The sequence below is a fragment of the Semicossyphus pulcher genome, unplaced genomic scaffold (assembly GCF_022749685.1).
Source record: "Semicossyphus pulcher isolate SPU_LCO1_2020_fin unplaced genomic scaffold, fSemPul1.0.p SCAF_24, whole genome shotgun sequence".
Classification (NCBI taxonomy): domain Eukaryota; kingdom Metazoa; phylum Chordata; class Actinopteri; order Labriformes; family Labridae; genus Semicossyphus; species Semicossyphus pulcher.
Window position 1 is genome coordinate 3252293 of NW_027211698.1, and position 23934 is coordinate 3276226.

Genomic DNA, 23934 nt, shown 5'->3' on the forward strand with positions numbered 1-23934 from the left:
TCACATAATGTGACAATACAAGAACACACAATTACATGTAAATGTGTGCACAATTTATGAATATACATTTAAATCACCCTCCTTATTCCCCTGTTGAAGCTAGTTGGAATCAATTCTAACGGTCAAACTTTTGTCTATGTTTTTGATTATGTATGACACTATTTTCCTAAGACTCATGTACTTCCACTCATTCCCTGCTCTCCGATATTGAGGTATAATCTAAAGTAGGGTAAATGGCAATGTCCCAAGAAGACACAAAGAAAAAACTATGTTAGCAGTTCAATACATAAAAAATAGACATTTAATCTACTCAATTTTTGCATAATTGTTGCAGTAAATAGGCTTAAACAAAAGCAAAGCTTGCACTGGCAGCTGCTTAGGTTGCAATGCGTTTCAAGGATGCCGTTCTATCTTCTGCAGCAGCACCCAACAACCAGAAAAAGGGAAACATTCACACAAAGTGCTTTACAGAATGTTAAACTTAGCTGAAACCAGTGTGTTTAATAATACAACCACTCCACATTCTCTTTTTTTATTTAAAAGGGAAATCAGTGTGTGGAAAAGGTAAAATCAGTTTCGCAATATTGAAAATTGTATGATGATAAATGCAATTAAAATAGTTGTTTGATTTATTGAACCTCTTTGGCTTGTTTTAAGGAGGCTTATTATAAAAACATTCAAATAATTTCGCGTAAAATCAGATAATCCTCTTTATATGGTCAGTAGTAAAATATTCCGTTTTTTATGTTATGATTTGCTTGCGTATTTTATCCATTTTATCTCCCTTTATTAAGTTTGTGTATTATTTACGCGTATTATATTTGATATACGTGAAAACTACGTTAGTGAAAAAATAAAAAGACTACTTCCTGTTTGGATTGTTGTGATTGGCTGATTCTAACCGCGCAGACTGCTGGGAAAGCGCGACGTTCAAATTTGTTTCCGGTTTTGTTGTGCTTCGACCGATACGTGAGACATGGAGCGACATCGAAACAGGTAACGCTAAAATGTTACCTATTTGCTGCAAAAATTCTATTTTCTACCTCATGTTTCCCTTTGTGGCAACAAAACCGCACAATTTTGCCGACAGCTCGCGAAGACTTCCCCAGCCCTTATCCTTTTTTTCTCCTCCTTTTGAACAGACTATCACGCCAAATTACATTTTATAATTAAGCACTTTAAAGTTGCCTTGCATTCAATGAAATGTACAAACCCTGAAAAATAATACCAAAGACATTTTACGGACCACTTGCTTTCACTGTTTAATTCGGCATATATCCTGTATCCAAGGGCCCACTGTTAAAAATTAAAAATGTCACATTTTTGGCTAATTTCTTTTGATATTCTCACAATGCCGTTCCTTAGAAATACTATATGTCAAGACGAAGGGAAGGGGATTGTCTCTTGTTTTACGAGTTCTTCGGACAAAATGCGACTTTATTCGGTTAATGTTGTCCCTAAACATAAAATAAGTAAACGTACAGTGTTATGATTCCATAGCGTTATGTTATTACGAACAGATTGATGTTAGCCTCAAAAGAGCTTATGGTTTTGTGTAAGTTATGCTTGTTGCTGCTGCTTTTCTTTTTTTAGTATAGCATTCATTCAAATGGGACAAGCTAATCTCCAAGAAAAGCCTACTGTTAACTTTCACAATATTAGATTGACAGTTGCCTATAAGTGTTTAATACCCTCATGTAAGTTTAGATAATGTAGTAACTGCAACTTCAAAAATAGGTAGTGTTTTTTCAACACGGTCTTGCCTTTTTGCACCAATTTTGTTTTATAAAGATCAATGCAATGACTACCTGTATCACAAGCTTATGTGATGATCTGTGTATGTTTTCCAGTGTCACAAGGACTCCCCTCAACAGTGTCAGAATTCAGAGGAGGAGCAAAAGTAAGAGCTACAGGCAGTCCATCCGGAGCTGCTTAGGTGCTGCTTCACGTCTCGGTTTAACTCCAGCTTTGACAGCACGGAGGCTGAACACCAGCAGGAGGGCTCCAAAGTCACACAATATCACCGTGAGTCAACCTCTTGCCATTGTTCTTCTTGTGTCAGCATTAATTCTATTGAATAATAGAAAATCATCTTCTTTATTTTCTCTTTCCTGTGTCGCAGGAAAAGGTGAATCCAGAGCACCTGGCCTTACTGGTGAAAACAGAGTGGCAGCTGTCGTACGTCACTCCTCTCTATCAGTTCAGGCACACCCAGCTGAAGAGCTACTCGCGGCAGCTCTCTGCGTTTATTGCAGCAGAGAAGCAGCAAGGTCTGGCAGTGGAAGTGGAGGGGTCACATGGAAGCTTCAGAGTCTCCTTCTCTGTGGTGCAGGGGATGGCTGAGGCCGATGGCGATGCTGAGACCGTCCTTATACAGGTAAACAAAGGCATCTGTAGAGGCAGAAAGAGGCGTTTGTCAATTTTTCCCTTAGCGATTTTGTGTGAAAATGACTTTGTTTTAGTAAATCCAAAGCCAAACTAATCCACGGTATTCTACATCATCATTTATTTTATTAAAATGAAACACTTCAGTCAATAACTTGAGGTCAATTAACGTCCAGCCCAAAGTTCCCTGCATAGAAAAGTCAAAACAACACAAAAAATACAGAATGCTGCGGCAAGACTTCTCACTATATCAAACAAACGGTGTTGCATCATTCCTGTTCTGAAATCTCTTCACTGGCTCGCCGTTGCTTATAGGATCAAGTTCGAAAGTCACACCCTCACTTGCAGAGCCCTGCACGGAGGCCCCAGAAGTCATCCACCCATACTCATCAACTCATTCCCTAAGGTCCAACACTCTTCACCTGCTGTCCGTTCCACAGACACACCTATAGACTCGTGGTGACCGTGCTTTTGAGGCTATAGCACCAAGCCTCTGGAATGCCTTGCCTACATTGATACGTTCTACTGACTCTGTAGTCTTTAAAAAACAGTTAAAAACGTATTTGTTCGTACGGCCATTCGGGTAATAACCCAGTCTACTTACGGTGAATTTTCTGTGCATTTTATTGTGCTGCTTGTTGAGCCTTGTTATTCCACTGTCTGTCTGGCATGATTTTTTAAATATGGTTCATTGAGACACGTTATAGTTTATGCTTTTATTTCTGTATATAGGTCTTGGTTTTTGTGAAGCACTTGACTTATGTCTGTGAAAAGTGCTATAGACATAAAATTTACTTACAGACTAAATATTTAAAAAAAAAAAAATATATGAGAAATATTTATAAATAAAAATCAATACAAAGTTTAATGTGATATTTTAAAACACCCGGGATAAAAATAATGTAAAAACCAATGATTGACATTTTGACTCGGCTAACATCATTTCGACCTATACTCACTGTATCGGCATTATAAGCTGCTCTGATTTTTTAAAATACTTTAATTGTTGAACTAGTGCATCAGGGTAAGATCTATATTGGTGTCATTAATGATAACGAAATTAGGGTTAGTTAGGGTAGTGAAAAGTGTTTTATATTTTACAGGTTGTAAGTAGAAGCAATAGTAACATCATGTAGAAAAATACAATATATTTACAAATAAGAAATCCCACCAAGGAAGCTCGGGATGACGTTTTTTTCCTCATACAGTGGAGTGATATTATTGACTCTGCCTCACTGGTATTTACATCGCTTTTATTATGTGTGACATGAAACCATGGTTACGCAAATTTCCTGCCTCCGCCGGCGTGAGGAGAGTTCAGCTCAGCGCTGTATTGTGTGAGTGGGGAGGGTCTGCTTTGAGAGAGGCCTAATGTCAAACAATCATTGACTTGAAGATAATAACCTGGACTTAAATATGTTTTATGTTGGATATGCCTTGATGTCTGTTTCCTAATTTCTAGGGCTCTTTGTCTGCGCTGTGAATCTTACTGTATCGTACATATAACAATACAGATTAAATATAATGCAACAGTATAAGCACTGAAAAATGTAATCCAAAATTTCTTACTCATAATAATAAAAACACATCTGCCTATGTCTAAACTTTGAGTGTGTACTTACTGACTGTTCCCTTTCCCTCAACAGATCAACTCAAAGCCTTTGTTTGCCAGGCAGGACGAGCCACAGAAGCCAGTTTGGAGCGGCTGGCTGACCTGCATCAACGGCAGCCCCGAGTACCTGCACTCACTCCCAAAGGACTTCACCTGCATGCCACTCTTCTGCAGCAGTGGTGCAGAAGCTCTCACCGCTCTGGTTAAATCCTGGTTCCAGCAGAACTTCGACTGCTGCTTCGGCCCGCTGGAGATCAGCCACACGAGCCTCCAGTGGCTGGTGGCGTTATGGACTAACTGCAACACCGAGTCAGCCATCCAGCGCCTCAATATGATTTGGACTCTTCCGGTCGCGCCTCCGCTGAAGGTCACGTACGCAGTGAACGGCCCCGACGCCTGGGAGCTGTGGAGCAGCGTGAGGAAGGACCCACAGGAGGAGAGGAACGGGGAGGAGGACGAGAACAGTATAGATATCGAGGAGGTGATGAGTTTCATGCAGGGACTGAAGAGCCACTTCTACAGACACTTCAGGCTGGACCTGTCAGCAGGAAGCCTGGATCAGGTGTCCACAGCTCTGGGATCAGCCAAGTGCAGCGGCAGGATCAAGGTACAGTTAAACAGAAAACTGCTTTCATGAGAAGTGAGGGAAACTTAAAATGTTGGACTAATTTTTGCCTTCTTTGTTTCAGATTTCAAACAGCAAATACATGATCACCACCCTGACTCTACTGACGGAGTGCGCCCTCCTCAAAATGCCCATCTGAGGAGCAGAATGAATTTTTAATGCCTCCAGGAAATTAAATATCGCAAAGACTTTCTTTTTTTTTTTACTCTTCATAACAGGACATGGAAGTTACTTTCCCAGCACAGTCCCATTCTGACTTTTTTTTTTTGTCATTTTCTTGCATTTAAACCCAGAAAATCTTGTGACATAATTATGAGTATTAAGGAAAACATTCCAGTATTCCCAGTTTGCCATGTTGTCTACTTCGACGGCTGTTCTGGCAGACATGCTTAGGTTCCAACCCCCTCTTGTAAATACTTTACTGTATATATTCTTGTCCAGCTGTTCTGTTGTTGTCATTTATAGATGTAAATAAAAGCAAAAAAGGATGCAGCGTTATGATTGGTTTATAATAAAAACAATTTCTTTCCTTGATGCTCAGTTAATAATAGATGTTTAAATAGCACAAAGACATAGTTACAAGGTATTGTAACTTATATGGTATAATTATATCAGCAGGTCATTGGTATCGGCTGATAAAGGCTTTAAAGTTAAATATTGGCATTGACTCAAGTTAACATTTCTGCTGATATGAGATGCCGTTATTTTTTTGGGTCATATATAAACATACAGTAACATGACAATTGTGAATATTACAATAATTAGTCTCATATCAAACAAGGAAAACATAAATAAATAAAACAAACTAATTTTTGACTGAAAAAAAAGGGTGTAGGCTGAAGCCTGAGCTTATTGTGCCTACCCTTTATTACTCTGCTTCTCTCGCTAATTTATTTATTTATTTATTTATTTAGCCAATCTTCACCCTAATCTACCACTATTATTGGCATTGTAACCATAAGTATGTGTCTGTTGTTGTTCATGTAACAAGGACATATGTTGTTGTGGTAACAAGAACATATGTTGTTGTTGCTCTCTTTGCCTGTCTCTATCCTGCATCTCCTTCTATCCCATTTTCGGCCCATCCAGTCGAGGCAGATGGCTGTAATAACGAAACAACATGATCTCATAGTTCAACTTTCAAATACCATGTCTTTGTACATTTTCTTAAATGTACATATATTGCTACATTCTTTTAAGTCATTGTTGCAGCTGTTCCATTCATTGACCCCTTTAATTGTCACACCTGTCCTGGCCCTCTTTTTTCCAAACAAAAGTTCCCCTGGATGGATACCTGCTCGCCCTCACTGAAAACAACCCTTGGATACAGTCTGGAAGTGTAACGTTATTTGTAGAGTTTTAAGGTCGACCAGTTCCATGAATTTTAGCACATATGATTTTATAAATAATGGGTTTTTATAATCAGGATGACAGTCTAATGAAGCGATGCAGTTTGGCTATTCAGGTGATCTAATTCCAATTCATTACGTGGCAGTATGCACCTTTAAAAAATGTTATATTTGAGATGCAGGCCAAATTTGAGATGTTCACTTTTTCATGAAAGCAAGAAGATAGGTACTCGTTTAGTTTTGGGCCCTGATAATCTGCAGAAGTGGACGATTGCTTTGATTCTTTCGTTCATTATGCATCATAACCCTGAACTAGATAGAAGTGGGTATAAGCAGACCCTAACAATACTGTTTAGGCTATACCTGTCCTTCACAGACAGACCATTAAACCAACACAATTAAAAGACTTTAAATAAATGACTGGTAAAAAGAAAAATACAAAGGTCATTGCTCCAGGTAACAAAAGCAGGTAGGGCACAACCATGGTCTGACTCTGGTGCGGTATAGTTGGAGAATTTCACCAGGTAGCTACCTTCTTTACAAGACATGCAGCTGTCCATGCACGGAATCAAAGCGGGGGGGGGGGGCACACAACCCTGGGGGAAGCCTGTGTTTGACACGAGGACATTAGACATAACTACATTCACTAAAACCTGCAGGGATCTCTCTGTTAAAAGCATCTCAGAAACCAGACTTGGCTACTTTCTTCTATCATGTATGTTGTGTTCAGTTTAAAAGCTTTATTTTATTGATCATTAGTCAAGACATGGGAGTAGACATCGACTTTTCCATTATTTGGGAATATACAGTGGCTTGCATAAGTATTCATACCCCTTGAACTTTTCCACATTTTGTCACGTTACGACCACAAACATCAATATATTTTATTGGAATTTTATGTGAAAGACCAACACAAAGTGGCACACAATTGTGAAGTGGAAAGAAAATTATACATGTTTTTAAATTTCTTTTACAAATAAAAAACTGAAAAGTGAGTGTAAAAGTATTCAGCCCCCCTGACAATACTTTGTGGAACCGCCTTTTGCTGCAATTACAGCTGCAAGTCTTTTGGGGTATGTCTCTACCAGCTTTGCACATCTAGAGACTGAAATTTTTACCCATTCTTCTTTGCAAAACAGCGCAAGCTCAGTCAGATCAGATGGAGAGCGTTTGTGAACGGCAGTTTTCAGATCTTGCCACAGATTCTCGATTGGATTTAGGTCTGGACTTTGACTGGGCCATTCTAACACATGAATATGTTTTATTTGAAACCATTCTATTGTAGCCCTGGCTTTATGTTTAAAGTCGTTGTCTTGCTGGAAGGTGAACCTCCGCCCCACTCCCAAGTCTCTTGCAGACTCCAACACCCCCAGAGCATGATGCTGCCACCACCATGTTTGACAGTGGGGATGGTGTGTTCAGAGTGTTGTGCAGTGTTACTTTTCCACCACACATAGCTTTTTGCATTTAGGCCAAAAAGTTCAATTTTGGTCTCATCTGACCAGAGCACCTTCTTCCACATGTTTGCTGTGTCCCCCACATGGCTTCTGGCAAACTGCAAACGGGACTTCTTATGGGTTTTTTTTAACAATGGCTTTCTTCTTGCCACTCTTCCATAAAGGCCAGATTTGTGCGGTGTACGACTAATAGTTGTCCGGGGGACAGATTCCCCCACCTGAGCTGTGGATCTCTGCAGTTCGTCCAGAGTCACCATGGGCATCTTGGCTGCATCTCTGATCAGTGCTCTGCTTGTTTGGCCTGTAAGTTTAGGTGGACGGCCGTGTCTTGGTAGGTTTGCAGTTGTGCCATACTCTTTACATTTTCGGATGATGGATTGAACAGTGCCCCGTGAGATGTTCAAAGCTTGGGAAATCTTTTTATATCCTAGCCCTGCTTTAAACTTCTCCACAACCTTATCCCTGACCTGTCTGGTGTGTTCCTTGGACTTCATGATGCTGTTTGCTCCCCAATATTCTCTTAACAAACCTCTGAGGCCGTCACAGAACAGCTGTATTTGTACTGAGATTAGATTACACACAGGTGGACTCTCTTTAGTCATTAGGTCAACATTCGATCATTCAGCAATCATCAGGCAACTTCTGAAGGCAATTGGTTGCACTCAGACAAATGGGGGCTGAATACTTTTGCACACTGCACTTTTCAGTTTTTTATTTGTAAAAAAAAAATTAAAATCATGTATAATTTTCTTTCCACTTCACAATTGTGTGCCACTTTGTGTTGGTCTTTCACATATGATTCCAATAAAATATATTTATGTTCAAGGGGTATGAATACTTATGCAAGCCACTGTATGATGCAAAATGCTTACTTCGGTGATGGTGAAAAGAAAGATGGCCGCCCACTTGTGCCATGAAGCATTTTTGCAATGGCTCCGTTTCTGAAAATGATCAGGAAAATGTTTTAAGCTTTTATGGAAATGTGGACATTATTTTTACACATCAGCTGGACTAACATACAAAATAAATGTGGCTTGTTTTGCCCAGTGAAAGTATATTTTGAAACGTATTTTATGCTGTGTCTGCATCTGCTGGTGGGCCACACTAATAAGAGTGAGCATGCTAATGTGTTAATGCTAATATAGGAGAGACTTGATGGTCAGAAAAAAAAAAGTTAAGACTAATTCCATCTCCATCTCCAATCTCCCTCATTAAAAATTAACCGCCCCCTCCGTCGTGAAAACAAAACACGTCTCTGCCATCGTTTAGTGGCAACTTGTTGAAACGTAGCTAGCTTGAAATGTTGTAATTAGCAGTAGTAACGTCAGTATTGAGTTTGCAAACATTACGATGGCGGTTACAGCTGGCTCGAGCATTGCCAAAGTGGTTGCCATAGGTTACACAAAGCGTTATTCATAGCGTCACCCCGTCCATTAACGGGATTGGCTCCTTAGGTTTGTGACGTCTCAAACCTGCCAGAAAACGTGTTGTTCAGCCTGTCCTTGGTACACTGCAGTTTAAAAGCAGACAGGCCCAGCCATGGAGATGATGCTTATGTTGTCCCTAATGAAAAACAGCACATGGAGATTTTAAAGGTTAAACACTTGACTTGCACCGGAGGGATCGACATCATTTAATTAAATAGAAGTTATTTTTCTATATTAAAGGGCCAGTCTGTGATTTTCAGCCTCAGTCCTATCATGCTATTACAGGGAGCTAATGCCATTGATTGATATAGAAAAAAATTCCTATTTTGCTCTGTGCCTTTGAAGGACGCTATCCACTTCTCCAATGGGCCCTGGAAAACAGGGAGCTCGGTACACTTCCTCAATCTAGGACAGCCTCCTCTGATGTCATGTCTCGTTCAAAATTGTCAGGTTTGAAATGTAGACTGCAGACCTGAAGATTTTTTAGACGATCCACCGAATATTCTCTCCGCTCTGAGCCATTGTCTGCAGCGATCAATGTCCTTGACTGGAAAACTGTAGTATTTCCTTCCACCGCCTCTCGCTTGGCCGTTCCTTTTAGAGGGAGGGGCGCAATGCACGCTGGGTGTTTTAGGAATGTAGAATTGGTGAAACCACGAGCTGTTTGTACAACTTTTTCTACAGCTATGGCGCCAATTTGAAATATTATTGCTTCTATCGATTAGAGAACACCAGCTTTGACTGACAGCTCCTTTAACGTCCCGCTTTGTACATCCTCATATTTGACAAGCTTGTTATCAAAGTCAGTTACTGTAAAAGGGCCAGATGCTCAACTCCAGTAGTTTATGGATACTAACACATAACCTGATAGAGACGTAATAAACAAGAAGCATCCTGTTCATAATAATAATAATAATACATTTTATTTGAAGGCGCCTTTCTCAGCACTCAAGGACACTCATACCCAATCCCACCCAAAAAACACATTAATAACATTTTCAAAACAAAATCAGGCAACTTTATTTTAAGATTCATACAGCTCTGATAACAAAATAACATCAAACTGAAACAATCAGGGAGTATGTCAACACAAAGTGCCACTTGTAGACTTAAGCAAAACCTGAATAAAACACCTGAAACATATTGCACTGGTAGCAAAAGGCAAAACAAAAGAACTTGTGATCAACTTAAGTGGACTCTACGTAATGATTGTGAGGACACGACTCGGCAGCATCGCTTTTGTGTTATTGCTACACAGACATACTGAATGTACGATGACAATAGCGAGGGCGTAGGAGTCACGATCGCCGCTCCGTTGCGCTCTTTAATGACAGGACCGGCGTCTCTTTTGGTGTCTAGCTCTTGATGGTGGTAATTACGGTACAGCAAATGCGCATCCTGCCATTAAAGCGCATTGTGGAGCCGAGGATTGTGGGTATAAAGGATCTGCATTTAATACTTTGTCAGTGTAAAACATTTATTTGGGATTTATGCTCGTGATATGTGTTGTATATTATCAACAACTCCCTCTTTTCTTCGAGTCATTTTGTTAAACCCTCCTAGCCAGTGTGATACATTTTAATTACCGCTCTATGGCACGTCTCAGCTACATAAAAAATACCTCCAAGCACCAGACTGGGGGATGGTGTTAACGTCCCACACCGGTGCCCTCCATCTCGTTTATATAAGATTTTCTCATGTGTGGGTATTTACAGCTCTGAAAAGGAGGTTGGCTTCGTATTTACAATGGCGCCCACACATGCCAACTTATAACAATGTGACATCCGCACCCACCAGGCGAATACACGAGGGGATGATGGACAATCTAGCCTCAGATCAGCGCTAGTTTGAGGCAGCGTGACATATTCAGCAGGGATCCTACAAGGGAAAGCTTTCACAGTACGTCTTTCTGAGCCACCGCAGACTTTAAAATCTGCACTCCCAAAGGAAAACAATAAGCTATGATTGGTTTAACCAGGGGGAGATGTAACACAGTTAATACCACTGTCACGACAGATCATGCTCAACATAAACCTCCCCCCTGTTCGATGCAGTTAAAGGTGAGAGGTAAACAATGGAGAGGAGAGTGACCTATGTGTTGTGATTCACAGTATATGGAGATGATAGCGTGTGCACCAGGCTTTAGGAGGCCAGACCCAGGAAGAAGCCGCCGACGAACCCGCTGGACAAGACGATGTTTCTTTTTATAAAGTCTGTGGCCTGCGGAGGAGAGGAGACAGAGAATGAGTCGATGAGAGCTTAAAAGCAGAGTGTTGTGTTCGTCAATGAAAAGGTGTTGCTGGAAAACTGTGAAGAAGCTCTGTTAAAGGGAGATTCTTGTATTTTTAAACCTGGTTCCATTTTGAAATCTAAATGACTAAAGGGAACAACTTGTTTAGGTCTCTTCCACCAGACTCCATGGACAAAATCAGTAATTTTGCCCTGCCGAACACAAGACTTCTGGTGTAACAATAAAACTACCAAACTTACCATTTGATGCAGCAGTAGAGCAGCAACTCCTGCGTTATTTTAGGTCAAATACATGTTTTTGTCAATGGAGTTTGGTGCCGTTTCAGAGAGCGATGTGAACAGGCTTTTCTGGTTACAAAGGGATCGAAACTTAATCCTTTCTGTTACCAAACACGCAGAATAACAATCTAAGGCTGCATTCATACAGCAGGCTTTCGTGCTCAATTCCAATTTGGGGCTCATATCAGATTTTTTGGGGTCACTGTTCATTTCTATTTTAGAATGTGACCCAGATGAGATATCAATGTGAACAGAAAATGATTGAAATGAACATACATTTTCCGTAACACATGGATGGCTCTCGGGCCCTGGGACTTTGGATGTGCGTAAACTTTTGTGCAAGTAAGTGACATCTCCCCAAATAGCAATTACGGTTTCGCTGTCTTTCCACTGCTGCGTGTCGTTGTCCTCCATGATCAAGCAGAAAAAGGAAATATTCTTCTTCTTCTTTAAAATCACTCCTGGTAATGTGCATATTGCCAAGGCGACGTGACTGATTCCGATTTGAGTTGCATGCCGGTCGCATGTTTAGGATTCCGATTTAGTACCACATGTTCAAACAGCCCGGTTCTGAATTTAAAAATGCTAAAAATCTGATCTGTGTCACATAGGGCGGAATTGGGACTCTTTTAGCTGCAGTATGAATGCAGCCTAAATCTTTGTGTAGCAAAAGCGAGCACCTTAGCAGACATTCTTTGATTGGGTACATTTCCCATTAAAGAATATTATTATGCAGCCATTAGAGTACGCCTTGTGGCTGCAGGCTAAAGAAAAATGTTTTACCCATTAGTCACTTAGACTTTAAATATGTAAAAAGTAAAGGACCCTTAAAAGGGAAAAAATAGTTGACTGTCATAATTTAATTGTTATGTATAATTGTAGATTTTCACTTGGTATTCCAAAGTTTTTCTGTTATTTGTTAAACGGTTTTTGGGGCTTTTATTTTGAAGGCGGGTTTTTGCTTACCTGCCGCCAAACCGGAAATATAACGCTGCTTGAAGGACAGTTGCTCGGTGTTTCTTCTTCATCCTCTAGCAAACTTTGTTAGCAACCATCTGGAAGGTGTACAAGCTCTTACTGTAGCAGCCCCAGCTGGAGCAATAATCAGGCTCTGTTTTGCCTGGTGTTTTGTGGAATTACGGCAAGGTGAAACGGAAATTAAAAGTTTGATCGTTGCTCTAGCTGGGGCTGCTACATCCAGGTTTATAAATACCAGAACTCCCCTTTAAACCTGCTGCGTCACCGCTAATGGGTGCAGTTTTGCTAACAGTACACTAGAGGGCACTGCAGGTTTGCAGATTAAAGAATAAAGCTCGCCACCAAAACAAGGACATCAAAGAAAGACTACCTAATTATATGTCAGAAGTATGTTAGTAGTAGGGTGTGGCGCTTTTTAACTATACACAATAGAAATTAGCACAGAGTTTGGTTAAGTGTTAGCAACAGCCAGCTAAAGAGAAGCAAAAGCAAAGAGCAAGCTTTGTTACAGGTACCTTTACCTCCTCAATGAATGTGTTTATTTCAGGGGCTGCTTTGTTTGCTTTCTTCTTCAGGTGCTTCTTTGCTTTGTTCACGTCTTTCTCCACCTTCTTCCAGTCCACCTGCACGTAGCCGCTATGGTTGGCAATCTGTGGAGGAGAAAAAACTCAGATTTTTTGGGAAAATTTGGGACTATCGTTCTCAAAATCTCTCTGATATAATATGTTTGCACTACTACACAACCTCATTGCACTCTCCTGGGCTACTGACCTCTTGTCTGCTCTTATCAGCTGAGTTCCTCTGTGCTGTCTGGCGGTTTATGACGTGTCCTAGTGACACATAATCTGTCTTTTATTGAGATCATATAGACCTGTCTTCAAAACAAAAACACAGGTGTGATTCAGCCCCTTAAATCTAACATTTACGGTCTTTGGATTTAGACGGTTGAGGTATGACGCACCTTTAAACCTTTCATAAATATAAGTCGGTATTCAGAGGACATCTGGTGAAAGAAGAGGTTTGCCTTGACCTTGATAAGAAAATTGAATGAACCAATATGAATTCTCCTCTCAGGCACGGAGTGAATGAAAAAAGGTAATAGCTGAATCTTTTCAGAAATCTCTCTTTGTTCAACACATGAAACCTTGGTAAAATAATAAAGACAGATTCATGGCTGTGTTTAAAACCACTTGGATTTGGTGCTACAGTTTCCACTACTTTGTAACTATCTGTTAAACTTATATCTCATGTCAGTTTCTGGTGTGATCTACATGTAAAATACTTACAAGTATGTTTTTAAGAGGAGAAATAACACACTGATATTATTGAAATTGCCAATTAGTACACAGATGGCCTGCTAGAGCCACAATGCTAGTCTTTCTGCTGCAGAGAGGACACCAGCTGAGCATCATGCTGTACGGCTGGCATCTTTGGATGTTGATGAAGTTTGCAAAATGTGAATCTAATACCCCTTTCCCACCGAAATTAGCACGTTGGCGCAGGTTTTTCAGACCCAGGAAGACCCGCTAACAAGTGCCGATTGTCTCTTTTCCAATTGCCAGTGAAGTATCCTCCTGTCTGTCTCTTTTCTGCTGCGTCATCGTCTGACGTCACAAACGCGCCAGAGACAGGGTTAGTAAAAAGTGAAGATGCTACGGTGGTTAGGTCTTTATTGTATCTGTTACTCATTCAGTCTGTGTATCAAACTCAGCGGCGACAAATTTGGAATGATGTTCGAGCGCCGCTCGGACGGTGACGGGCGTAATTAGTAGCTGAGATGACAAGGAGTCACAGAAGTAACTGACGGGGCATAGCATCATGCCGGAAAGGGGGCAGAGATTAATGTGTCGACACAGGTTTTGTGTTCCCATCAATGCGGATCCAAGCCGAGGTGATAATTACCCGAGACTACTGCAGAGTCATTTGACCCGGGTCTGAATGCCTATTGTAACCTTTCCCACTAAGCAAAAAGCCGAGTGTTAGCGGGTTCAGTGGGAAAGCAGCTTTACAAATGATGCACTTCTCATCATCCTAATTCCACAGAACTGGTTTTACCTGGGGACTTTATGTGGTTCAGACATGAACCTGCCACATTTGTGTTTCTTCTGCACTTAAATTCACTAGCATTATGCCCTGTATATGATGTCCTCCTGAGTATAACTAACACATAATATATTTTGAACTTGACTGGTCTACATAAGATTCTCTACCGCATCACTTTTCTTGTGAGTTTGAGCTCACTCTTTCTGCCAATCTGTCTATGCTGTGTAGCAAGAGGGGCCGCTCGAATATACACAACTTTCTTTTATTATAACCAACACAAGGCCTTTCTCAAAGCAGACCCTCCCCACTCACACTCCGTCGCAGAGTGAACTCCTTTTGACAGCACGCTCACAGCTGAACGGAGCACACTCCGACGGAGACAGGAAATTTGTGTAAACATTAAAATCACTCCACATTATAAGGAAAATAAACTTCAAGCTTCCTTTATGGCTTTTATTATCTGTAATTATATTTTTCAATCTGATGTTATTGAGTTTTTACAGCCGTCCCTGGTAATATAAACACTTTTCACTTTTCACACAAGAAGAAATAAGGCAACAAAATGACTATAATTTACTAACTCTGTAACGTTTTCTGCTGTGATGCAGCAGAAAAGAGACCGAAAGGAGTATACTTCACTGGCAATTGGAAAAGAGACAATCTGCATTTATAAGTGGATCTTTCCAGGTCTGAAAAACCTGCATCAACGCACTCATTTTGGTGGGAAAGGGTCAGCGTCGGTGCAGACTCGCTGGTGGAGGGTTTAACAACCCACGCCCACACCACAGCTTTTGGACAGCTCTCAATGTGGCGGAGCCTCGATGCGAGCGTGCAACGGAGTGGAAATGTTTAGGGAGAGCGTGTAGGGAGCGGTTTGAGAAAGGCACACAGTCTTCCTAGTTCCTCGACCGGGAGAAGGACAGTACAAATGTGCAGAGAAAACAAAAAACTTGACCCCAAATCACAAAGATGCTGATTTGTATGACACTAATATCATTACATGACATCTGTGTTTGCAAAATTTGATGGAATTTGCTTACAGGATTGAGAAAGCAGACCACCTCTAGATAGATTTTAGAGTTTCAGAGACAATAAAGATGGAGTAAATATGTAATCACAGGGGGTACATAAATAGTGTCACGGTGCTCTTGCCTGTAAAAGAAGGAAGCCTCCTCCAACAGCAGTAGCGGCTATCTTCCCAACTCTCTGGAAGAGGTAACCAGCACACCTGTATGTGAGGAATGTTAGTTATTTCACTTGATTTTAGTTCCTCAAACATTACTGAATGAAGTCAGAATGTACTTTTTTCAAAGGAGCAAAGGAAATGATGGACAGTATGAATGTCTCTAATGCTCACCATCCAGTCACCCCTCCCATCATGATCTGCGTGGCCACGGAATACTTCTCAGCAATCGGGCCGGAGTTGTTCCCAAACACCCGACTCCACCACTGGTGCCTTCGGGCGTATTCTGTCAGGTCCACAACCTCATAAACCTCATCTTCACTCTCTGGGTCATCCGGACCTGCTGTGACATAATGATAAAAAGGAAAAGTTTAAAAATAAAATACTTTAAATAAAATATATGGTTTATAAGTAAGTAAAAATATAAGTTTCTTTTGTTTATTTGTACCCCTCCTCTCTGTTTACAAGTGCAGGTGTGTGTATCTTTAGGTTGGGTTGTGGGTTTTGATTTTTATTTGGTTTATAAGTTCTCACCGAAAATATGTAAATAAACGAACTTAATAGTACTACAAGCCCTTCAGAATAAGGATGTATTTCTTCTCTGCATCCCAAATAATGATGAGCGTGTACTAGTACTTGATTTATATCTGTGTTTAGAATAAATGTTATTGACAGAGGCCTTCAAACACAACCCAAAAGGTGACTCCTTAAATCTATTAAGCCTATTGTCAGGCCGGTTCGGCTTCTAGAAGCTCCGAGGGCTGCTTGTTTATCCCATGTAAATGACTTGTGTACAAAATAGACTTCCCTTTTAGATTTTTAAAAGCATAGACGTCAAGACCGCATCCTAAATTCATTATCGGTGTAAAAAGGTCTTAATTGCGATATTATTTAAGGTAATAACGGCGTATTTCTAACAAAAAAAAACACTAACCTTCTCTGTTATCCGCCGTCGCCATTTTGGAGAGACTGGTTATGTCACCAGGATGTTGACAATACTAAGTCACGCCCACATCGTGATGCTTGCCACGTCAGTTTGAATGCTTTGAAGTCGCTTGATTGGGTTCAGCAATTTAGCAACGTTTTTGCTAAAATATTGCAACTTCTTCTCCATATGTGGAAGATAAAATAGATTTATGAAGTGAGTTTGGAAAGTGCAAAGAAAGTGACGGAACGAATGATGCATTGCAGTAACTATTAAACCATTCTTTTAAGATAAGCTGATACCCATGTGTTAATGCATATTACCGAATACAAGATTATGTGTTATGTGAGAATTATTGCATTTTCCAGGGAAACCAAGCTCTTAAACTTTAATACATAATGGTGACAGACACAAATATGTCTGAAAATGCTTCCAGAATAATTATGGAATAATGTGAGTGGTTTGCAGGGAGAATATGAATATTCAAGATAAAAGAATGAATTTTTTTCTCTGTACACTTCACTATTTTTTATTTTATACTGTAAGCTTTTTGCACTCACCAATATCCTGCACATCTGTACAGGTTTTAATTACACCTGCTGTACATATTTTATATTATACGCACTGCTTTTTATAATTTTATTCTTATTGCCTATTTTTTATCTCGTTCTATTTAAGTGTTTGCTTAATTTTTATTTTAGTTCTGTTATAACTGTTCTGCACCAAAACACCAACATAAATTCCATGTATGTGTAAACCTACTTGGCAATAAACCCCGATTCTGATTCTGATATAGCAGGGAAGTCATATGGTCGATTCTGGGCACTCTTATTGGCTGAAGAGGGGGGAGAGGGCGTGGCTAGAGCGGCGCGTGGGTTCGCTTGGGTGACACAATTATAACAACTTTATCTTCGCGGCCGAAACGCGTTTTTATTGTCAAATACTCACATCTTGGATATTTTATTCAGTTATTCGCATTCAAATAGCGGCACAGTTTCACTTTGTGATGAAAAATGTGACGTTTTAGGAGCAACCCGGAGAGCGCTTCTGTCCCCCCCGAAAGGATTTACTACATCGAATCGCATCTTTTCATCCTGGAAAAAAAGTTTTTGATCCATTTGTTTTCTTCAGTTTTTCTTTTTTCATTCGGCGGAGCAAACCGTTCGTCCCCGCGTCGCGATTTTCCATGCAATCGTGCGGTGTGTCGGTCGCCGTTGCTGCCTGCGCTGCCGCTCGGAGTCTCGGCTCGGCTTCTTCTGGTGGTGATGAGGGAAAGAAAATGGCGGCGGGAAAAGCGAGTGAAACAGAGGAGGACTTTCCGACACTGACAGCCCAGGAGAGGGACAGTTTGGTCGGGATCGACAGGTCGGAACAGCAACCCCGTGCACTTACACTAACGCACAGATTAAAAATTATTTGTTTTCTTTCCTATTATATCGAAAATGTTTCAAAGCCTCCCTGCGAGTGATTCTGAGCCGCCTGTGTTGTCTTCTTGCTTGCAGCTCACTGTTTGGATTTCAGAAGCTTCATGAAGATGGCGCCAGAACGAAGGCCCTGTTAATGAAGGTAGCAATTCTAACTGGATGTGTTTCACACCTAAGCAGCACCATGACACACAGGGCTCGCTTCACACTCTTAACTAGCATGCACGGCAGTGAATTTGCTCTCACAGTTGAAGCCAACCTGAACGCAAGTGGCCCACTCGCACAGTAGACCAAGGCCAGCTAGCCGCAGCCCCTCTTTTAGCCAGCTAGCTTCCTAGTTAGCCACTCTCATCCGATGAACAGCGACCCTGCACCTGCGGCTACGCTGTGTCGCGAGCTGGGTTTGCGGACAAGCCAGATTTAACAAGCTTGTTAACGTTCTAATACGTTAATGTTTGTTAGGCAGCCGCCCTTCCCTGTTAGCATGATGCTAACCTTAACGTATCCCTGCAGTTGTACCACCAACAACATAACGTCGTCACCGTTTTGTGTCAGACGTTTATTACTGGAAACTTAATTAGAAAAGTTTTATGTCGTTGGGAGATTGTTTTCATGTCAGATATTTAACCTTACAACCACATATGTATCCTCATCTGGCTACGACCGTTAAAACCGTTGGTGGAAGTAACGCAGCCTTCGAGGTGCACCAAACACAGCTCAACCGATTATTTGGTGAGGGTGGCTCGTGCCAGTAGCATTTGCATTCACGTGGAGCCTTAACCGCAATCTGTTATGTGTTCATTACATTTTATTGCAAGAGGAAACCCACTTCAGGACGCTCGTGTTTCGTTTGGAGTGAACGAGTTGACAAACGTTACAAGTAACGTTAATGGCTGGCTGCTCGTCCAAGATGGCGGGACATGGCGGAGTGACACCGTTGGCTATATAACCAATTTGATAGGAACATATTGCCCCATATAATTTGTGTGTTGCTGAGGTATGCCTGAAGTTTCCTCTCTTTGTAAAGATGTGCTCCTCGTGTCGACCAAGGTGTTGTCAGGGTCCTTTGTTTACAGTTTTCATCACCCCTGTTTGTCTCTGCATGTGCTCACGGATTTAAAAGCAACGTGTTAAACAAAAGAGCAAAGCTTTTCTCCTGTGAATTTATCTCGGACCTTTGATGATAGAGGAAAGATGGGGCTGTTGACAGCTCGTGGTTTGAAGGGCCATCCGCGAATCTGCTCGCTAGGTGGTGTGGGATACCTAGGAAGTGTGACCGCTCATCTAGCATTAGCTGCAGATAGCACTGTTGTACTGTTTTTGCTGGAAAATATCGACAGCGTGCAATGCATCAAAGTACTGGTCTTGGATGAAGTTGTTCAGTTCCTATGTTCTAAGCAGCACAAGCTCATCATCATGCGTTACATTTCAACAGGACTTAAGCAATCATTACAACACACAATTTGTTGATGTATTTAACTTTTAGTGTTTTGTAGGGTTTGCTTTGTTACACTGGCTTAAAAATGCTCCTTTGCACTCTTGAAACAGCCATCTTTGTCATATAAAATTGTCTGTTTTGTTATGTACCCTGTGGAATTGGTTTGGTGTCAACAATGCATCCTAAAACAAACAAAGAGTCGGTCTAGACCTGCTCTTTCTGTAAAGTGTCTCGAGATAACCCTGGTTATGATTTGGCGCTATACAAATAAAATTTGATTGATTGATGATTGATTAAAAAGCATGTTAAAAGCATTTATATGCATACTGCATAACAGTATTAATGTAGACACACAGTATTTTTTGCCTTATGCGATGACTGTTGATGATGACAATGGTCTTTTTCTTGCATCATAGTACGTGTCTGTTGCTAGACTTTCCTGTTACACTCCTCTTGTACACCCTGGTATAAAAACACTTACAGATGGTTGTCCAGTGAGGCTAATTCATGGCCTCAGATAGCGTCATGTGTAGCGTTCTGCAGTCGGACGCCGACATAAGTCAGTTATGTTAGGCAGCTAACAGGAGTGATGTCATGTCAGGTGTGTGAAAAGACAAGGTAATTTGTTGTTACAGCTCCAGGTTGGATTCCAGATATTAGACTGATTTAAATTGCAACGGGAAAAGAGAGAGCTGCTATTAAATACGCTAAAAACTGATGTTAGTTAGATCTGTAGCTTAGTTGAGCTGTATTATGCAATTTGTGCTTTCCGTTTTTACCCAGAGGCAATACGACCAGTACTTGTTTGTGTCTTTAAAACAGTGCGCCTGTAGTCTGTAATTGGTTTCAGTAAGGGCTTTCTGCTTGTTTAAGGATTATAGACGCATTGTATTTGTGACACATCAATCTTGCCTTATAAAAACAGCAAATAAAGCAGAATGGGGCCTCACAAACAATTTACCTTAACTACGTCTGACTCCAATGTGAGTCCGTATTTAAGTCTGCTGAGAATCATTAAAAAACCCTCAGGTCACACAAAGTGTCTCATTCTTTATTTTAAGCCTTATTTCTAACTCTTAAATGTCAAGATTTTGCTCCTAGCTTGAACATCCCTGTCTGGCACCATGCAACGTTCCCCGTCGCTGCACCGTTCTGTCGCTCTATCTACATGCTGATAACTGTTGGTTCAACAATTCTGACAGATCTAGGTCACTGTATCACCACCAGTAACTTGGTGGCAATGACGTAAACTTGGAATAACTTAAAAGAAGATGAGCTTTGAAGTTGAGTTTCCTCTCATTACTCATGGTGATTATTTTCATTTCGTGCCTTTTGCATTAGACGCTGGCTTTTTTTGCTGCAAGAAGGGGTCTCCGGGTTTAATCCTGGGGCCATTTTGGGTGAAGTTTGCATATTCTTCGTTTGTGTGCATGGATTTTCCTGCAGGTCAGCGAGGCCCAGAGAAAGACATAAATATTAGGTATTAAGACTGCTCTTGCACTGCCCTTGATTAAGCCACGGGCTGGACGCTGAGATCTGGTTGAACTCTGCTCTTAAATACTTAAGCGAGGTCATTCGCAGAGGACAGTTTCTCCCACAGGGATTATTTTAGGGAATATTTTGGATAATAATTCTCACATACAGCAATTTAACACACCACCATAGACACAAAGTTACTTTGGATGATGAAGCGTAGAAACGAAAAGCTGTCTAGGCTCTGTGTTAGGCTCTGCTTCTTTTTCAATGTTGATTTCAATCAGGAAGAAAATAATGCAGAGACATACCTGGTCCATGAAAGCTGTCGGGACCTACAGCACCATTGCATGGCATGGTTATGTAATGAGTGATAAGTTGTATTAAAGGCTGTTGCATTTGTTCCAAGACAATTAAAGACACTATGTAGCATTTCTACACTAACATTTCTAAAAAGGACTAGATCGAGGTGGGCTGTTTTGGTTTTAGTGCACACATGAGGGAGATTTACTCCCCCCCAAGTATATTTGGTGACTAATTCTATCATGTTTCCTATTTTATCTCTCCAAGATCTTCATCCACTATTGAATGATTACTGAAAATACTCCCCTCGCGTTGTGCAACTGCCGTAGGCTACCTGTTGCGACTACCCGGTTCACACACACGCTCGTTAGAGAAACAAGTGCATACAGAGAGAGAGGACTACTTGTACGTCCGTGTTAAATATGGACCTTATATTGCCACTAAATGGCTGTTTAGGTGTCAGTGTAAGGTTAGTCAAGGTGTCATTTATAACCACGTCGGTTTTGTTCGTTTCGTCTTTACAACAAGCCTCCTTCAAGCGCGGCTCACCTGCGTCTGAAAATGGAGTCGCTTGTGAAGGGTGATATATGGTATAACCTTTTTAAATAGGGTAATGTTTTACCCTTTATTATATTTGCAATAAATCACCCCCCCTTTCATGAATAGAAGCGATAACTGAAGCGCTAAAGCCCCTCCAAGATTTCACTGATGCCCTATCAGTGGAAGAATATGTCAGCATTTCCTTTTTGAAGCAATGTGGAGCTAGAGTCATGTTTCAGTACGGTACCCCTTTTTATTTCGTAATACACCGCAAAAAGCGGAAAAAATACCGCCCACCCCTAGGAATCGCCCTATGTTTTATATGTGTAGTTTTCAACAATGTTCAAACTGAGACAAGTTATGTTTCATTTGGTCACCAGATGATTCCTGAGAGAGAGAGAGAGAGAGAGAGAGAGAGAGAGAGTGAGTAAGGAAGTCTGCAAACTGTTAACATTAGCTAACGTTACTTGCGGCTAAATAACATTGAGAAAAAATTACATGAATACATAAACGTTTCCAAGAACATGATTTCTGCCTGAGTCACGACTGATACATTTTTCATTGGTGGTTGTTAAACAATTAAGACAACAACTCCCATGATCCAACACTACTTCACAACATCATTAAACTACTATCTTTTGTTACGGTTTTAACTGAGAGACTCCCAGCAGCACACATTACATAATGTGAGTTTACAATGTTTTCGTATCTACAAGGAAGTCCATCTATGTATAGCACCTCTATGTTTTAACTGTAGATCATGTGGCTTTTTAACGGTCTTCCTGTTATCTGATGATGTCCAGGTCAGAAGTTGAACTACAGCGAGGACACGGCACAGATGATTTATAAAAAGGGGGCATGCAGCCTGTGTTTAATGCTGGGCAGTATAGAATATGTGAGGAATAGGGGTGAATGATCACACGGATGTGAAAATGATATAACCATCTAATATTGATGGAGTTGTAAAGAACACATGTAGATCTTGCTCACTGGATGGCAACATTCACTACAATGGCTTCATACAAACAGAGATGTGAATGGGATTCCACAGATGGGCTCTACTGTCATATCGCCAAACCCGACTTGTGCATTGAATGTTCCTCCATACTCTCCAATATTTTCAGCTTCTTATGTAATGATCGTAGCCTCTTTCTTTGGCCTACTCATATTAGGGAGAGTATTTGCTGATAACAGTGTTTACATCATTTCTTTTAGTCTGTAAAAGGATTTGCATAATTTCCTTGGAGAACTGTGTGAAACTCTCGCTGGCATTCCTTTTAGGCTAGTCTACAAATTGATGGTACAGTCAAGCAACAGAAAACAGCAGATAGTCCTATCTGTATTAGTTGTAGTCTTAAGTGCATGTTTTAAAATATAATGTTAAATTACACTGATAGAAAAAAAGTTTGCTTTTACTGGATGTTATTCTACTAGCATATCATTAGAAGGGTGGATATGGTTGCCAAATGGGCCTAGACATTTATTGTTCCTCTTTACCAATCTGAATTAGTGCAGTAGGTTTCTTAGGTAGCTTTTAAATCCAATGAAATGTTATAAATCGATGGATCGTAGAATTCATTTCTGAATGTTGCCTGGAGGTATGAAATTTGCACCGCATTAATTTGACAATCTAACTAGTCACTGACTAACATTGTGACTTAGAAGCAGTTATAACACTACTGAGAATATGGTCCTAGCTGCTGGACTCTCACTGTTAGCCTCCAAGGCCCTGCTTTCAGTCATGTGCTCGGCGACTTGTTTCAATGAGTTTAGGAAATGTTACACTGCTGTAGACTCAAATTCAAGTGGACATAAACAGTTGGGTATTTCATTGATGAAGTGATATGTAGGTTACTTTTTCACCTGTACACTTTAAAGGTAGTTTGTGTTGTGAGTTGATGAAAGTTACAGTATCAATGCATATTAACAATTTTGTGAATTAGAAGAAAAGACAGCTTATGAACTTTTTCCCAGTTTCAGATTTTAGTCTGTACACCTGGCTCATGGTGCATTGAGGTTTGCACATTACCTAACTGGTTTTAACAACACCTGATTATTATCAGTGTAAACAACAACTCAAATCACCAAGCAGCAAGTGCAAATACCAAATAAGGTGGCTACAAGCATGTAAACATCTAAAACCTTAGGAAAATGCACACTTTGCTGAGATTACCGCTTTGCTTTTATCCAGCTCCTGTGTCTTTGTGTGTTTTTAAATCCGAAATGCAGCCATACATCTGCTT

At 40.7% G+C, this 23934-nt stretch overlaps 3 protein-coding genes across 7 annotated transcripts in view; 2 read left to right on the forward strand and 1 right to left on the reverse strand.

The window, feature by feature from the left end:
* Positions 1-976: 976 nt before the first annotated feature.
* On the forward strand, positions 977-5024 carry cenpl (centromere protein L). Its single transcript, XM_069675635.1, has 5 exons — positions 977-996; positions 1851-2025; positions 2123-2377; positions 4032-4604; positions 4687-5024. Exons 1-5 carry the CDS (start codon positions 977-979, stop codon positions 4759-4761), a joined length of 1098 nt encoding a protein of 365 aa, XP_069531736.1. The 3' UTR covers positions 4762-5024.
* Positions 5025-9759: 4735 nt separating this feature from the next.
* Positions 9760-16697, reverse strand: LOC138603460 (FUN14 domain-containing protein 1). Of its 3 annotated transcripts, none has more exons than XM_069675249.1 (5): positions 16523-16697; positions 15763-15928; positions 15558-15633; positions 12878-13012; positions 9760-11075 (listed from the first exon to the last, which is right to left on the reverse strand). In XM_069675249.1, exons 1-5 carry the CDS (start codon positions 16545-16547, stop codon positions 10998-11000), a joined length of 480 nt encoding a protein of 159 aa, XP_069531350.1. In that variant the 5' UTR covers positions 16548-16697; the 3' UTR covers positions 9760-10997. The 3 variants fall into 3 exon arrangements, with proteins under 3 accessions (XP_069531350.1, XP_069531349.1, XP_069531351.1); XM_069675248.1 differs by having other exon boundaries at positions 15763-15931; positions 16523-16693; XM_069675250.1 differs by having other exon boundaries at positions 12884-13012; positions 15763-15931; positions 16523-16678.
* Positions 16698-17389: 692 nt separating this feature from the next.
* Positions 17390-23934, forward strand: part of LOC138603469 (lysine-specific demethylase 6A-like) — a 36621-nt gene continuing 30076 nt past the window's right edge. For all 3 annotated transcript variants that reach the window (XM_069675262.1, XM_069675263.1, XM_069675264.1), the window contains exons 1-2: positions 17390-17878; positions 18016-18079. In XM_069675262.1, coding sequence (XP_069531363.1) covers positions 17700-17878; positions 18016-18079 — 243 coding nt within the window. In that variant the 5' untranslated portion in view covers positions 17390-17699. The remainder of the gene's footprint in view (positions 17879-18015; positions 18080-23934) is intronic.